This window comes from Solea solea, chromosome 6 (genome assembly GCF_958295425.1).
Source record: "Solea solea chromosome 6, fSolSol10.1, whole genome shotgun sequence".
NCBI classification, from domain to species: Eukaryota; Metazoa; Chordata; class Actinopteri; order Pleuronectiformes; family Soleidae; genus Solea; species Solea solea.
The window spans coordinates 26,042,177-26,061,069 of NC_081139.1; the positions used below are offsets into that span (position 1 = coordinate 26,042,177).

Sequence of the window (18,893 nt, forward strand, 5' to 3'; positions counted from 1 at the left end):
ACATTCAGTTCAAACAGGAAATAATGTGTAAAAACATACAGCCAGAGAAATGAAACTCAAATGTGGAAACCAAGACTTAAATAAGTTTCATTTTACCTACTTGTTTGTAGGGTTTCATTTCTAGTGTTCACTGAGGTCACCACTCAAGGTCAAGTAAAATCAAACTTTAATTGTAACATGTAGTGATAATATGTTATATTTTTTATCTTATTTATTTGAAAATTATAAGTACATATTATAAAGGCAGCACAAATGGAAATGGCCGCGAAATATTCAATTGTATTATGTTTAATTCAAAAGAAGCCTTTACATTAGATGTCACCTTACAACATAATGTGTGCACATTATCCATTGTGTAGACCTGGTAAATACTTGTTTTAGAGAGACTTCAAAAGTTTCCAAGAAAACGAAACTTAACACATGCGCGCGCCCCGCCCCGCCCCGCCCCGCCCTCACTAGTTAAACTCCACACAGGAAGACTGCGACTTCATTCAATCCGTGAACTCTTCTCTGTGTTTGACGCAGCCATCATGACTAACCTCAATGAACAATATGAGGAGAAGGTTCGTCCCTGCATTGACCTCATCGACTCTCTCCGCTCTCTGGGTGTCGAGAAGGACCTGGCGCTGCCTGCCATCGCCGTCATAGGAGACCAAAGCTCGGGGAAGAGCTCCGTGCTGGAGGCGCTGTCAGGGGTAGCTCTGCCGAGAGGAAGCGGTGAGTCCCGTTCACTGGAACTGCAACTTACACACATACACATATGTTGTTTTCATTTGTGTTTACACTCAATATTAAAGTAGCATGTTTTGTTGGGACACGAAACATGTCACAGCCTCTCGAGCCGGACGCTCAATTTTTCCTGCTTTTTGGAGTTGCACTGGAACGCAGCATAACTTCCAACGTCCTTCCAATTGGCTGAAAGCGGTGTCAATCAAACAGGTTTGATATATCATTGGTCAAAAACGTAAACAAGGCTTTCATGTGCCGGTTACACACGGAAAAGCGTGTTCATGATTTCGCACTTTTTTGTTGCTGTGACGCGACGTAAGTAGTAGAGAAAAAGGCGTCATGTTTCCACAGATGAACATAAAAACAGCAGAAGCTTGTACATGTACCAGAAGTTCCTTGGCAACAAAAAACACAGATATTACAGATATACAGTCACCTATGCATTTACTTTATATGATGCAGCTTTATTTATTTGTTGCATTTATGCTGTAGGCTTTGAAACAGATTGTTGTGAAATGCAGTTTTAATGATTTCAGTTTTATATGGAGCAAAGAAAATAGAAAATATTCACATTCAAGAAGTTGAAAAATCGGGACAACTAATGTTCGATTAATCGAATAATCGCTGATGTATCATAAATTAAATAGTAATTTGTGTTATGTGTGATATTATTATTTCAGGTATCGTAACAAGATGTCCACTTGAACTGAAGATGAAGAGAAAGAAAGAAGGAGAGGGGTGGCAGGGAAAGATAAGCTACCAGGACCACGAGGAGGAGATACAGGCCCCCGCAGATGTGGAGAAAAAGATTGAAGAAGGTGCAGTATTCTCTTTTTAAAATACATCTCTGAAGCAACAATGTCCTTTGTTAATGATCATATTTCATATCCTTTCTTTCCAGCTCAAATTCAAATCGCTGGGGTTGGTGTGGGAATCAGCGAGAACATGATCAGTCTGGAGATTGCCTCTCCTGATGTTCCAGACCTGACGCTTATTGACCTGCCTGGCATCACTAGAGTGGCTGTACAAGGACAGCCAGTGAACATAGGAGAGCAGGTATGATGCTGTCTCTGGATTCTCCACTTTAACAAGGTTACCCAGTCTGCTTCTATTGACCAAGGTCAGGTTTCCATACCAAGCAACAATACAGAACATAAAAACCGATTCAATAAAACTTCTATAAAAGAGGGTCATCATCTCTGAGCGGACTTTAAAAGATTTTATTAGCAAGATCTTTATGTACAATATGGTCAACTATGAGCTGACATATTCTGAAGATACTGTACACTTAAAGCAGGAGTAGATTTTATTTGGGGAGCTTTTTGTTAAATTGCTAAAAATGGTTTTCCAACATGCGAGCAGTCGGTCAGCTGTGGTTTGAAGGAATGATGGCCAAAAAAAGGTGACATTTTAGAGCTACATTCGCAAAATTGTGATTCCATGATATTTTTGCCTGAGATTATGGTTAGAATATGGTTGCCTCATCTATCCTTCCATTTTCTACTGCTTTGTCTTCCACATGGGAGACACAGGGCGGGCTGGAGCCAACCCCAGCTGACATAGGGAGAAAGTCAGGGTACACTCTGGACAGGTCACCACTCCATTAAGGTGTCCAATTAATCTTATCCCCAATTTGGCACTGCGGGAGGAAGCCGGAGTACCCTGACAGAACCCATACACATATGGGTGCTAGGGATGCACCGATATGCTTCCGATACCGATATCTGAGGTTTAGAATCGTCTGATGCCGATCCGATACCTATTTCTGGTAACAAACGCTAAATCTCGTTGTTTGGAGACTGGGATCATTCTTTTGTCCAAGGCCACATTTCTTTACTGTTTTTTTTAAAAACATATAAACAGATAGAAATGTACTGAATTACTTATTTTTTTATTTATTTAATTAATTAATTAATTAATTAATTAATTAATTAATTAATTATTTAATTATTTATTTATTTAATAACAGTGCACCAGTACAGCAATCTTAAATAAACCAATAGCTTCACAAGCTTGATAGACATTCAAAATAAACAGTCAGTTCTTTCCCTTAATGGTTTAGTTTAGTACAAAAATGATTTTAACATCCAACACAAAAGCAGTTGAATAAACCAATAGCTTCTAGATAGTAGTCTAGAAGTCCCTCATTCACAACGAGAAGCAGCCTAGACTACGCACTCTCATGTTCTCCATCGCCTTTCACATCTCAGCTTTTCCTGGTTCCAATAAACATCACTGGTGACTGACTGCAGACTAGATTCTTCCAATGCTTGAGTCCATGAGGTGACAAAGAATATAATGTCCAGAAGTTTGTTGAGTTTGCAGAAGGTCTTGTGGTTTATTTGATTAACAAAAAATAAAAGAAAACTGACCTTTAATACTCAAAACAAAGGACCAGAATGTTGGCTAAGCCATTGTAGAAAACTTTTTGCTGTGTAATCAGCCACACCTGGCACTCCAAACTCCATTAAGAACACGGGCACTCAAGCCCTGTAGAGGACGCCAAAAACAAGCATTGCACACAAATAATACTGAACAGAATATGGCTCCTACACTGCCGTTGTCTCCCAGAATCAAAGGAATTTGCCACTTGTCAAACGTTTCCATTAGGGTAACTGCAATCACATCACTGGTGTGTGACCCACGGACGTTTGTTGCGATTAACATTGCACTGTGTGGCACGTAAGTCTCATCCAGCCAGTGAGATGTTAAACTTGAAATGCGATGTCGTAGCGTGGCTCCAGGCGGCTAATTAGCAGCCGGAATACCTTGTCCCCGACAACCGACAGCGGTTGCCCATCCGTTGCGATGACCGCACCTCGGAACATTTACTGCGCAGGTTTTTCCAAGTAGCCGTGGAGTTTGTTGTCTGAGGTCGCGTGAAAAGGTTCGCTTCATTTTGAAAACAGCGTGGGCTTCTGCACGGCGTGTTGCGTGCGTACGACGAATAGAATTAGACTGAATAGATCGGCCGCTATGGATCGGCCCATTGTCACCGATACCTGATCTAGAATTTTCTTCTATATCGGGACCGATACCCGATACAAATATCGGATCGATGCATCCCTAGAGGGTGCACATACACTCTTCACACCCAGGTAGCCTAGAAACGGTACTGAGTGGCCATTAGCGTGAGGTGGGCAAACACAGGTGGGGCCACCATAGAAATCATGGTCAAACCTGTTTGGGACCTACTATATTGTCAGCCTGAATATGCCCCTCATGGACATTCTGGCTGGGTGTGTTGCCCTTGCCTCATACAGCCATGTTGTTGTTCCAGATATAGAAGATATCAATAGATGCATTTATTGCTTTCAACTCAACAGTGTTGTGCAACTCAGAATTTGAAATACTATATGATTTCTTACTTTCAGATAAAGAAACTGATCCACAAGTTCATCACAAAACAAGAAACTATCTGCCTGGTGGTTCATGCATGCAACGTGGACCTGGCAACCACAGAGGCTTTGCAGATGGCACAGGAGGAGGATCCTGAAGGAGAGAGGACTCTGGGTAATATAGATTAGATATAGTTAGCCTTTGGGCAAGTTCATCAAATGTTAGGTATCTCACTCTGGTTCTTTCAGGTATCTTGACCAAGCCTGACCTGGTGGACAAAGGCACGGAGCAGATGGTGATTGACATCCTCCAAAATGAGGTCATCCACCTGAAGAAGGGCTACATGATTGTGAAGTGCAGGGGTCAGCAGGAGATCATGGAGAAGGTGTCCCTGGCTGAAGCAATAGAAAGAGAGAGGGCCTTCTTTGCAGACCATACACATTTCGGGTAAGTTCATTTTTGGAGTATTTATACTGTAGAACGTACAGATGTCATGATATGATATAATGTCTATCATTTGATGTCACACTTTGTACCACACTAATGCCTTATTGTTAAATTTGAATCGTTTATTAACAGTATGAATGTAACAATAACCAGTCGACTGGAAACTAACTGTAAAAAGAAGAGAAGTCATGTAACTCTGTGTTGCTCTGTTGTTAAGGTCACTAAATCTGACCTTTGACCTCCAATAACATGATCACACATGGAAGAAAACACCTTTGTATATAATGAGTGTGCTTGACATTTGGTAGTGTGGTTCCAGTGTGCTAACATATCCTAATCATAATTAATAAATTTCTCATTGTTTTTAAATCTCTAGCACTAGTTGTGCTAGAATGGCTACAACCACAACACTGTTTGTTTTCACCCCTCCCCTCGTCTGCAGGACATCACACTGGGGGTGTGGTTAAATACACCAGATCTCATGGTGTAGAATAGCACTTACGACTGAATGCAGGACAGTGTTTACATGAAAATCTATAAAAAACTATTCCATGTTTTTTCACATTTCTTTTCGTACCGAACCGCGATGTCAAATAATCCGAGGTACGTAACGAGCCGTGACTTTTGCGTACCGGTACACCTCTGCTGATTTAGTTAAACATGGAATAAATAGTTAGTTTTAAAGTCCTTTGTTTTTGTTTTGTTTTTTGTTTTAGCTCTCTCTATGACGACGGCCGAGCCACTGTTCCCAGACTGGCCGAACAACTCACACTTGAACTGGTGCATCACATCGAGGTGATTGTCTGTTGACTCATCTCAACAGTTTAACCTAAAAATTATCATTTTCCAACTTGGGTGTTGGTATTGGTGGAGAGACATGTGCCAACAACATCATTTGACCAGATGCTACTCTGCAGTCACCAAGTCAGCTGTGTGTACTTAAATTGAGTAAAAAGAAAAAAACACATACAAAGAAGATATTAGTATCTGGTTGTGAGATTGTGATCAGACGTGGTTCCCTCTTCTTTGGTGTCTAAGTTTAAGCCCTTCAATGCTGGGAGGGATCATGAGCCCGTGGGCCCCTGGGCCCAGACGCTAAATGTTTTACATTACATAAAGTTCTGAATCTGGACTTTATAAGTGCACATGTATGATTGAATGATGAATAACATAGTAGCAAATATATAGGGGTGGTAGCGCAAAGGCTTTAGGGGCCCCTGAGCCCTATAGGCCCTTAGGCCCATTCAGTAATCCATCGTTGCTTATGTGCAATTTTCAGAAATCTCTCCCTCGACTGGAAGAGCAGATAGAGGAAAAACTTGAACAGGCTCAGGCAGAGCTGGTGAGATATGGCACTGGACCCCCATCTGATGCAGCTGAGAGGCTCTACTTCCTCATTGACGTGAGCTACTTCACTTCACACTCCTTGACACTCATTCGCCAACAGTGGAGACAAAATGTGCCCAGCCAGTATCACTTTGTTTCACCATTTGTTGTTTCTGCGGCGTGTTCCTCAGAAAGTGACTGCATTCACTCAGGACGCCATCAGTCTGGCTGCAGGAGAGGAACTCAGGTGTGGAGAGAAGCTCAATATCTTCTCTGCACTCAGAAGAGAGTTTGACAAGTGGAGCATCCACCTGTCCCACACAGGACACAAGTGTAAGTGTTTTCTGGCTGGTGTGTACAGCTGTCCATCAGAAAGTTAGCTTTTCATAGACATGGCACTTGAGTGGGTTCTCTGCTCTCTTATGTGGGTGTAGCTGCCAGAAGAAGCTGCCAGTGATTTCATTTCACTCTGTGGATGCATGTGACCAAGACACCGTTTGGCCAACTTCAGAATTTCCTAAAAAAGGCAACCACTTTCATCACACAGCATACGTCACCCCAATCATTGGTTTGATTGGTTGTTGGTCTAGCCAATTGCGTACAGGGGCATTTTGAAATACGTCTGTTGGCCACGCCTCTTGCAAGTGTTGGGTGACTACACCGTTTCCAGACTCCTACAGTCTGACGTTAGCCATTTTAAGAGAAAAGTGGAGTGAAAGTAACGCCAGTAAACAGTGAACACAGTTGCCATAAATGTATCTCGGAACTAAATAGATAAAAAATCCTTTTCTTGTTTGTCTTGGCCAAAGCAATTCTCTTCTTCCTCAGTAGTGGCTTCAGTTTGCAGTGTCTGAGGCTCTTGGTCCTCCTTCCCTGGGGAAGTTCTCATGAGAGCCAGTTTCATCACGGTGTGTGATGGTTCTTGCAACAGCACTTGAGGATACATTCAAAATTCTTGGAATTTTCCGGATTGACTGACTTTGTGTCTTTAAATAATGACGGACTGTTGTTGCTCTTGACTTAGTTGACAAATAGGAATATTCACTCTATAGAAGTGTGCCCCCACTCTACCTCTGCTTAAGACAACTGACGGTTTCAAACTCTTGACCTGGCACAACTGAAAACCATTGTACAGGTGATTTTTTTGCTTCCTAAATATCTGCTGTTTCACATACTGTGCTGCAATTTTAAGTGATATAATGACATTGTGAAGCCCTCATATTGGTATACTGGTACTTGGTACCAGCAAGTGCCAAAAGGTAAGTAATTGTAAGAGAGTGGCATTGGTGCCTCTCTAGAGGTGCTTACAGACTTTAAAAGCAACCGTTGGACTCTGTGATGAAGGTTTGACACCAAAATATCTCAGATTGAAATAGTTTTTACGTCTATATGACCATGCCGTGACAATAATGACTGGATTTCTTTGAAAGATATATTTATTTCTGTATATTTGTGTGTCACAGTTAACACGAGGATTGACAGAGAGGTAGCGATCTATGAAGACAAATATCGCGGACGAGAACTGCCCGGCTTCATCAACTACAAGACCTTTGAGGTCATGGTCAAGGAGCAGATCAAACAGCTGGAGGAGCCAGCTGTCAAGAAACTCAGGGATATTGCAGGTATGTGATTGAATGCACTCACGCTGCTTTCCATTCACATCGGAAGTCCGAACCGAGCGCCACGTCACACCTGAGTTCAACGCATTCCAGTTGGAGTCAGAAAATGCAAATTTATCTCAGGCCGCCGTCTCGTATTCTCGGGTACGTGAGGTTGTATGTGAGTTGGAAATCCAAGAGGGAACACTCCGTGACATTGGACACACCAATTTCCGCCTACAAATGGAATGCAGCACAACACATTTACTCTTTTTTCCGTGCTGCTCAGAATTCTGAACGCCTGCATTTCCTCTTTCAGATGCTATTAAGAAATTGTTCCTCCAGCTGGCCCAGTGTAGCTTCACCGGATTTCCTAACCTCTTAAAAACAGCCAAGGTCTTTTATGAGTTCTTTTATGTTTCTTACAGTGATTGTCACTGTCAATTTTTCATGCTGCCGACTGATCAGGTTCTCATTTTCTTTAGGCAAAGATCGAAAACATAAAACTAGAAAGAGAGTCCACTGCAGAGTCCATGCTGAGAACCCAGTTCAAGATGGAAATGATTGTTTACTCCCAGGACAGCACCTACAGCAACAGTTTGAGTGACAGAAAGAAAGAGGAGAGTGAGGAAGAAGAAAAACGGAAAGGTCCCAAGTTTCATAAAGAAAGGAACTGCATGGATAATCATGCAACACTCCAGGAGTTGATGTTACACCTTAAGTCATATTACAACGTGAGTATTCAATTTGAGTAAAGACTCATTAGCTAAAAAGATTACAGTACGGTTTAAAAGTTTGTCAAGCCTTTCTTCTTTTCTTTGCTAATAGTCGAGTTAGAAGTTACTGACACATAGTAACACACTGACTTCTGCACCAGAAACCAGCTTAAGACAGAAAATGTGGCATGACACAGATTGTTTTCTAGTCAGAAAATAGATGAATGAGTGAAGTCATTCTTAAGACGCTGTAGACTGTTGTTAAGTGAGTTAAATCTGTTTTTTCTGGGGGTGCTACACAGTCATTGCCTGTTAATGGCCATTACGTGTGTGAATGAATGTGTTTATTATGTCTTTACTTACATTATATGTATTATTCGTTGATGTTTCTGCCTTCAGATTGCCAGTCAGCGTCTGGCTGACCAGGTACCGATGGTTATTCGTTACCAGATGTTGCAGGAGTCTGCTGTCCAGCTGCAGAGGCAGATGATGCAGATGATACAGGATAAGGAGAATATGGAGTTCTTGCTGAAGGAGGATCTAAACATAGGCTGCAAGAGGGCCACCCTGCAGAGTCGCATCAAACGCCTCATGAAGGCCCGTGCATACCTGATGGAGTTCTAATGTTGGAAACAGCATTGATCTGCTGGGTTTACGTTCTTTTCTGAAATACACAGCACAGCTATAGTTTTATATTTCGTGCAGTATGATTGTTTCGTACTTTGTCCTGTGTAGATTTTTTTAAGTCCTCAGGTTTCCTGAAACGTTTCAACCTTTTCTCTAACCTCTTCCTGCAAAACCAGTTTTCCGTCTGCATTCACGTAACATCAGATTCTTCTGATAAAACCAAACAAACAACACATGAAAACAGTTTGATCGGCAGTAAAAATAAAAGCAATGCATTTCATTGGGATATAGAGAACACATTGGTCAGGGATTATGTCCAAAGGAAGTGTTTATTATTTGACACTTTGTTTCATGATTGCTTACACACTTAATAAGAACATGAAATAGACCTGCCACTCAAAGGAGCAAAAAAAGCAAAATCTCACATGAAGTTACATCTTGGCTGCTGCCACTGTCCTGCTGCTGATTGGTTTGTCTCACTCAGTTTTTTCTCCACTTTAGTCAGTTAGGGAGGTCATTTGTTGTATTCTGATTTTCAGTATTATCTCCTCATCAACTCACCATTTTCAATGAAGGAACCCACAGATTGCTTGGCGACTACAAACAAGTGTGTGGCTTCATTTACACTCCAGGTCTTGATGCTTTATTCTGATATGTTGCCTATATTGCACCGGTTGAAGGAGGGTCATATTATCATAGATGCATGTTTATTTATGTCATTTTTAAGGGTGTGTTGATAGTGGAGTATCTGATCTGTCCAGTCATGTTGTAAATACAAATGCACATGTCTGATTTATTTGCAGATATGTGCATTTTGCTGATGCTGTCATGGGTCATTTCTGAATTGTGGGAGGAAAAGATCAGAATGGGTCACTTGCACTGTGCAGTGTAAATTCAGCCCAAGTCAAATAGATGGTCTTATCTGTACAAGATGTGACATTGCTACTTTCTCACATCCACATGTGATGACACAGGCATAACTGCAACTTCCAGACAATCCACAAGATAGCGCTCTAACATAAGCAATATATTCAGCATCATTTTACAGTTGTTTTCATTGACTGTTTTTCACAGATCAGACTTGAACGTCATAAAAACGGCACTTGTTCAACCTCCACATTACTCAGTCACTTGTCATTATCAACTGCTTATGTCATGTTGATCAAACTGTATCTAACTGGTTCACTGTAGAATCTTCAGACCCCCAATATGTGTAAATATCAGTGTAAAATAATTCAGCTTTGCCTGAAAAAACAAAACAAAAGGATGAATATGTCTCTGGAATGATGGAGAATCAGCTCTGAACTCACTCAAACTAAAGTACAACCTGTGAACATAATCTCTGCAAAGTTTGACTTTGATCAAGTGAAGCAGAACAAAATTAGAGAGATTTTAGTGCATAAATTACAGGCGAGGACTCATTTGCCCCATTTTGGAAACATCTGTGCCATTTGTATTTAAACCATGTATTAAACTACTTTCTTCACTTTTATATAACTGTTAATGTTCAATAAAACAATTGATGGCATTGTTTCAAAGTTCCTGCAGACTTTAATATGTTTTCCATTCCAAAAACAAACACCAGATGGGTCCATTGAGACTTGTGTCTCTTTGCTGGCCTGTATCTCAGCAAGGGAATGGTCTACATGACTGACATCGACATCTCATTGGCTTCCTTACAGCCAATAGAAGGACGCTGTCGTCTCCGAATTTTGATTGACAGCTTAGTTAGCCAATGAGAAGCAAGGGACCGCGCAGATGTGAATCGCCTGGCTGCTGCCTTAGGGTAGGGTAATGCTTCTCAAAACGCGCTGACGTCACCTAGAGACACCCGGAAGCTTTTGAATGTAACACAGGACGTGAGTCTAACCGGAGAGCGCTTTGTTGGCGGTGAAAGATTAATTTTTCTCGGAGAAACATCAAAGGTAAGAGCAAGTTTACAGTTTCTGTTGTCTGTATTCTTTGGCTTTCATCTCCGTAATGCTTTGTCGTATACTGCTTTGGTACACCGTTGGAAACAGCAGAGACTCAGCTTTCTGTGTGTGTGTTTTGGACAAAATGTCAGAGCGTTAGCTCCAGTAATGCGGCAATTTTCTTTTCCATTTTTTTTTCATTGACAAACAAGCTTACATATAACATCTTCCTCACCAAGAAATGTGGCGAAATGCGCAATAAATTTTGATGCAGCTGTACTTACGAAGTTTGATACGTAGTTATTCATTTAGGTGTTATTTGAGCTGTGTTTGTCACATTTTTACTGCATTGTAGCCCAGATTTTGTTGTTTAATTTGATGCCCAGTTTCAAAATATTCTCTCAAAATTCACTTTTTTCGCGATCATTATCGAAAATAGGCTGTAGACTGTCAGGGTTCTCCAATTGGGGGACCTTTGGGTTGTGAAAGTCATCACCTGCAAAATGCTTAAAACCAGTTGCATACTGTAATGAATTATACTACTCTGTAATATACTATACTAAACCTCACTCCACAGTACCATACTGTCCTTCACTATACAATGCTGTATTGTACTAAGCTATGCTGTACTGCACTGTACCTTATTATACTATACTATACTATACTACTATTGTGTATTACACTGTATAATATTATACTATGCTATACTATAGTGCAGGGGTGTCAAACTCAAATACAGAGTGGGCCAAAATTTAAAACTGAACAAAGCCGCAGGCCAAGGTTGAACAAATTAACCTTTTAATAGGGACCCAAACAAGTTTTGCATTGAATATTGAACAAGCAAGGCTTATGTAACTTTATAGTGACATGCAAAATCGAGTTTCAAATAATAATAATAATTAAAAAATATCAATGGCATATCAAATAAAATTTAAATAAAAATTGAATGCACCCTAAATACAGGATAAGTGGTAGATAATGGATGGATAAAAATTGAATGCCTCTTTTCTATTTGCAGCCTTCTGAGGTAAATATCAAAATAAACCTTTTCCACAGGCTAATAATAAATTTGAAAATAAAATAACAATAATGAATGAATCAAACATTCAAGCCTTGAAGTAGCAAGAGAAAGTGCATGAATAAAACGTTAATTATTGCTCAGTTTGCTACACTGATTTGTTTTAACACTGAATATGGAACAAGCAACATTTATATAACTTAAGAGGGCAAAATCAACTTTCAAAAAACAAACGAAAAAACATCAATGGCATATTAAATAAAATTTAGATAAAAAATTGAAGGCCTCTTTTCTATTTGCAGCCTTCTGAGGTAAATATCAACATTAACTTTTTCCACATGCTAATAAATTTGAAAATAAAATAACAATGAATAAATCAACCATTCAGGCCTTTTTACTGCTCAGTTTGCAGTTGGTGGTGCCGCTGTATAATACCGGCGGGCCAGCTCTAATGTTAATTTGATATTGCCTCAAGGGCCAAATGAAATTACACGGCGGGCCAAATTTGGCCCGCGGGCCAGAGTTTGACACCCATGCTATAGTGTATTACACTGTACAATTCTATACTACACTATTGTGTATTACACTGTACAATGCACTATACTATACTAAACCTCACTCCACAGTACCATATCTATCTATCTATCTATCTATCTATACATACATACATATGTGTGTGTGTGTATGTATGTACATGTATGTGTATGTATGTATATATGTATATCTATATATATTTATATATATATACATATAGTATAATTTAGTGTATACAATACACTAAATTCTTCCATACTCATCTTCCCAAGATGAGAAATTCTCTTTCATATCACCATCATTACTGATTTCCTTTATGTTTAGGATTATTATGGAATTATCGATCAATAATGCCAGAACATGGTGCATGTTGATGCATTAATTACATTCTTTACTGAAAAGACTTTTTACAAACCCACCCCCTCACCTCTACTGTCTCAAACACACACACACACACACACACAGCCCTGCAGGAGAACAGCAGGATGCTGGAGAACACAGCATTTGCAGCCGGAGCAGACACAGTTCACCTGCCAGGATTTTCTCCAAATCCTTCAATTGAATTTCTCCCTCCCGCGAGGCCGAAGATGCTGCTCCCTTCCCAGCCCAATATCCCAGAGCAAACACTCAGTGTCAGCTGTTTGTGTTTGCCAATACATTTGACGATGAATATTTTAAAGACAAAATGGAGTTTGCTTTCTGTAACGTTTGTCACGGTTAGAGAGAAACGCTGCTCTGAATTAATTCAAACATGATTGATTTAGTCGTACAAGATGATACACTCACAAGGTTATCTGTCTTTACCGTCAAATTATTCTGTATGACATGACCAGATTAGTGATGCAAAAGTCCTTTTCTTTCATTTTATAACAATAGAATAATATTATCAGCCTTTTCTTGTATCATATATATTACTAACTATTTCCCAGAGGGCTCATCAAATTCTTCCTTAAAGCTTTTTTTTTTGATTAAACACATGGTAAGCTGCTGGACGGCTGGAAAAACAGTAGATTGTTAAAAGACATATGTGCTTCATACAGAAGCACATATGTGAACTGCTCTGTGATTGGTCAACGTCTCCGATGAGGGATATATTCTCTATTTCTCTCTAATATCAATGGTTTACATTATGCTTTTAGGTTATTATGGATCAATAATGGTATAGATATGCTAGAGACATGATGAGACATGCTAACTCTCACTGAAAATGGATGGAAAAACGGAATTTTGACACTTAAGAAAAGGGTAACTTAATAAAATCAACATCTGCTTAAATTAGTGATATCTCAAGAATATTTTTAAATAAGTATTAATAAGTAAATTTCTCCATCACGGATTGGTGTGTGCAAAAATAAGAACATTCTAATGTATAGATTCTTAAATTCAGCTTACTCTAGAATGGGAAGACTTTAATATTAACATTTCATACATTGGCTTGTGATAATATTCTGAAATCTTTGTTAGTTTTGTCTAGTTTTGGCCTGTTTTTCCTCTTTTGAAGGAACATTACAGATTTACAGGTCTAGTTTTAAGAATTCTAGCCAAGCGACATTTGCAACATCTCTTAAAACAAGAACATTTAACTCACTTTAAGAATATTTGGCTTGTTTCTAGCAGGGCTGTTTTTTGCAGTATGTAATCCATCATCACCAGTGGCCTGAAATGATGCTGCCATTTTCAGTGAGGTTCATTTAAAGGTCAGTGGCTGCTTTGACGGCTTTGGAAATGATAGCATAGGCACATAGAGCACAATATTCAGATAGTCAGACAGACAGTTCAGGAGAAACTTATCTGTGACTCAACAGTAATGTCTACTTTCTGTATCCTTTCATTGCACTTGATGTCTACCCCTGGTGCTATGGTCCAACACTGCAGCCATTTCGACTGGCGCGAGCCGTGCGAGTCCCTCCCTCCATTTCATTCCGCCGTGTTGACTGGAGCTGATGGAAATTGAGTGAGCAATTGATTTTGGGGCATCTGCCTTTCAGCAGAGGGGAAGTTAGTGAAAGGAGAGAGAGAGAGAGAGAGTGAGAAAGAGTGCGAGAGAGCAAGGCACCTTGGCGCAGTGAAGAGGAGGAGACAGAAATGTGTGTGAGAGTGATAGAGACAGACAGATGGTGTTGCTACACAGGAGTCTGTCTTTATGTAGGAGCGTTCAGCCCTTATCACCGCTGGCAGTGTTTTGGCACAATTTACATCGGCAGCGGGAATAGTAAACACAGCCAAGCTTTGAAATATTCATTACACATTTCACAACACATTAGCAGCATTAACCTTGTTAAACAAGTAGCTCCAAAGTGAGATGTTTTCTTCTCGGTTTTTATCAGCTTTTTTCCACAATGGTAATTATAATGGATTTGACTGCAGTGCAGAAGTTTTTACTTTTCTGTCGCACAGATTTGTGCCATTTCACAAAAGGCTCAGCAAATAAAAACTACACCTGCTTCAAACTGTCGCGGAAAACTGAAATATGAACAATTACTGTCACATTTAAATCACTGTCAGAGTTCACACAATGTTGATTAAGCCTATCAGCTCCACATAACGCTCTGTGTTTCTCATTATACTGTAGTGGTGTTTTTGCACACAGCAGATGATTTGTGTTCACTGCGAATACAGCACTACTAAAAATAAAAAAAACTATAATAATATAATATAAAAATAATAAAACTGGTCTGTAAAAATAGTCACTTTCAGACTCTAAGACAGGGGTCTCAAACTTAAATGACCTGCTTTTTGGGAAAAAGCAGTTGCGGTGGACGTTATGAGCTAATATCATCAATATGCCGTATTAATTCCTTTTTTTTATATGTACTCTATTGCCTCAGTGAGCTTTTCTGTCTTTTACTTCATCTGTCTTTTATCCATTATTCTGTACAGCACTTTGGTCCACTGTGTTTGTTTTAAAGTGCTTTACAAATAAAGTTGGATTGGATTGGATAATTTCAAAATATAAGTGGTTGTATTTACATATTTATGATGCAAAATTGATCTATTCATTTAAAAATAAAAACATCTAGAAATGACCCGTTAGAACTTAATATTGTTTGGAGGGCCAAACACAGACAATAACACATCTGAGGTCACTGATGGAGGCAGCAGCAGATACAACAACTCCCATGTGCTGTGATGTAAAATTGCAGATTTTCTCTCTGGACATTGTTTGGGGTATGAGTTGTATACTGACATATTTAAATATATTAAAACCAATAAAAAGCAAAAGGTGAGGTATAATCTGTCAAATACTTGCCTCATGACTGAAAGCGAGTGATTTTAGGCCAAAAAAATAATGTTTAGCTTGCAAGGTAGGAGGTGCAGTGACTTCTACGCAAGTGCAAATTTTATGAGTTGTACTGACATTTAAAGTTAAGTTAAAATATGAGCCTCATGAATGAAACCAAGTGATTTTGAAGTACAGAAAAACATCGACGGAGAGATTCCAATCCAATCCAACTTTATTTAAGCACTTTAAACAAACCACAGTGGACCAAAGTGCTGTACAGAATAAATAAAAGACATAATAAGTAAAAGGTTCAAAATGAGATAAAACAACTTAAAATAAATTAAAAAACACAATAGGAAATAGCAGCCATACAATAAAACACAATAAATTCTATTCAAATTAAAAGAAGTAAAATAAATAAAAATCAACGTCTCATTAAGTGTCAAAGGCCAATGAGAAAAGGTGGGTTTTAAGGAGGGATTTAAAAACAGACAAGGACGAGGCCTGTCTTATATGCAGTGGCAGATCATTCCAAAGTTTTGGAGCTGCGACAGCGAAGGCACGCTCCCCTCTGAGCTTCCACTTGGTTTTAGGCACACTCAGGAGCAGCTGATCAGCTGACCTGAGAGAGCGAGCGGGTGAATATGGATGTTTAAAATCCTAAAGTGTATGGGCAGCCAGTGGAGTGAGGCTAAAATGTGCCAGTTAAAAGATTGACACAATTAGAGAACGAGGTGAAGCATGCTTCTAAATTTGTCTAAAGTTGATGCACTTCAGCAAGTGGCAGTCCAGGCGGCCCCGGCCTTCCAAATATGGTTAATGTATGCTAACGTCAGGATTGGTTCTTGGAATATAATGAAATGGGGATGGTTTCCATGGGCTTGGCAGTGGCTATGCAGTGACTGACATCGGAGCGCCTTTGTTCTGCTCACTCGTGGGGGAAACTTAGGGTGGGAGATGTTACGTGCTGCTAATGTCGTGAGGTTTGTGCCTGAATGTCGATTGTATTCCTAAATGTCACATGTACACATGTGTGCGACATGTTCACTGCCATCTGCTTTAGTTAGAGGTTGGCCCACAGTTTAATACAAAACTAATCATGCTGCAAGACTATGACTAATGTGGTTTCATTTGACATGTGAAGAGGTGAACAAGACTGAAGAGGGAGCAACTGTAACATCGGTGTGAAAACATGTCATTACTTTGTCCCTGGGGAAGATTTTTTCCTCCGTCCTCTATCTGATTAATACACACACGTCAACTCAGGCAACGCTACAAAATGTCAGCTCGTATCGAACGACACACCGACGCAGCAAGGTCATCTTTTATCAGCTGCGTTAAAAGAGATCATTTCCTGTAGTTTGTTATCAACAGCAGATATTTATTTACGGCTGTCCACCAACCCAATTTCCTCGCCTTCGATTACAAGTGGGCGGTAATTCTCCAAAACATATTGGTGTGTCCTTATTTTTTTCCTTTAAAAGTCCAAGAAGAATCCATCACCACGCTGTGTCATCACATCGCTGCACATGAAGAGAATCCCTGCCGTCCAGCACATGACTTCCACAAATCAGACATCTAATATTCACACTGTAAACTGCCGTTCAACACACTTATCACACGATTGTGTGTTACTCGCACTGTTGCGTGGAAATTGCTCTTTGTACAATAGTGTTAGCTTACAGGGCTTTAGGAATAATGTCTGCATCAGTTTCAAACGCAACATATGGAAGCAGCTAATTATCACATCACAGCTTCCGGATTCGGTCACACAACGTGAGTGTGAATTGAATTTATTGCAGTCAGTGACTTCTCAGAAGATTGGTGAGAACCAGCCTGACACGTCGTTTTGTAAATCCTAAATCCCTACAAACACCAAAGTCCAGAGAGAAACCTGGTTTTAGATCACGGACACACCGGAGTTGTTGATCCACTGCTGAAAAAATAAAAGCATTTTGTCATTTTAAATCATTGACATGAACAGTCCTATAAAGTATGTGCACTATACAACCTCACAGTATAAAATGTCGATTGAGTGCAAGCTTTGTCACAGGGCATTGTTTGAAGCAGCAACAATTAAAAAGCTGGATGAGACAATAACATGAAAAACAGTATTACTCCCGATTGTCAGTCCTGGTAGGATGTGTTTTCAAAAAAAAACATAGACGGCTGAGGGAGCTGGCAGTGGATGAAGTGTCTTTGTGACAGTGTATCTGCACAGATTGTCAACACCTGGCAGATGTCACTGGTGGAAGGTGCATCTATGTTGTCGTTAAAGCACCACATTGTCAGTGTCTGCACAGCATCGGTACACACTACTTCTCTTTTTATTTCCTGACAGAAACTGTCCATCAACAGCAGCAGTGACTGAGCTTTCAGACGTGGCATTGATACTCTTCCCTTCAGATATTAACTTAAAACACGATCTACAAATATGAACAGGAATAAAGAAACGTATGCCCAGCACAGCTTTTCTTCAAAACCTTCATAAAACCATAAAAACAGGTGCTGCTGCATCTGAACACTGAGATGTCGGGTCCTGATTCTAAAGCTACGTGAGAGACAAAAAGCTATGTTTGAAAATGAGACCAATAGTGGACAGTGAGGGGACGAGCAGACGCGTGCAGAAGCTGAAGTGACGCTTTTGCTTCCATGTAAGCAGTGGAATTGTAAATCCCAAAAATCTTTTTGCACATCGTAAACATATAACTAGAAAAAGGGGGGGGGGGTTAGCATGCAGATGCTCATTATTACTTTGTTCAATACGACTTTTCCTCTACCGTCACCATAGACCAATGGCCTGGCAGATGATTTCTAAAACACAAGAGTATACTCTGACCTATGACTGTTGCTCTCGCCTCGTGGAAGAAATTTAATTCAATTGATTCTGTATGACGCACAGTTACAAGCAACACATTTTGGCTTTTTAATGCTGATGACTTAAACAAAATTACACCCACTGTGTCTCATACAGTAAAGAATCCACCAGGGTAACTGTGCTTGTGTGAGAACTTGTGTAAAACAGCCCCTCTATGCTCACACTGCAGCAGCCTGAGTGATGAAATGGTACCTGGTTTAGGATCATTGCAACAGAGCTGCATAACTGAATTTACATGTGTATAAAACAAGCTGGAGGCAGTTGACACATGGGTGGATTCACGCAAATGAGTGTCATTCAGGTCTTATCATTTCAGATGCGAAAAACAAGCTCTTAATTTCATTTTGCCGCGTCTGATTGAGGAGCTGTTTGCTGTGGGGAGTAAACACACACACACACACACACACACAACACATCTTTCTCCCACCTGAGGCATTAAACTACAATCATTACGGTGCACTGCTCTTTGACAAGGACACTGTTTGAGATCAACGCTGTCATGGACAACATGGAGGCTGTCTGATTATGATTAGGAAAGTAATCAG

At 40.0% G+C, this 18,893-nt stretch overlaps 1 protein-coding gene across 1 annotated transcript; it reads left to right on the forward strand.

Annotated features, from left to right (window-relative positions):
- The first annotated feature begins 457 nt into the window (after window positions 1-457).
- Window positions 458-10,310, forward strand: LOC131460994 (interferon-induced GTP-binding protein Mx). The gene is made up of 12 exons (XM_058631950.1): window positions 458-717; window positions 1,410-1,547; window positions 1,631-1,785; window positions 4,104-4,242; window positions 4,317-4,515; window positions 5,232-5,310; window positions 5,795-5,917; window positions 6,033-6,174; window positions 7,305-7,463; window positions 7,759-7,835; window positions 7,925-8,173; window positions 8,555-10,310. Exons 1-12 carry the CDS (start codon window positions 531-533, stop codon window positions 8,777-8,779), a joined length of 1,872 nt encoding a protein of 623 aa, XP_058487933.1. The 5' UTR covers window positions 458-530; the 3' UTR covers window positions 8,780-10,310.
- The last annotated feature ends 8,583 nt before the right edge of the window (window positions 10,311-18,893 follow it).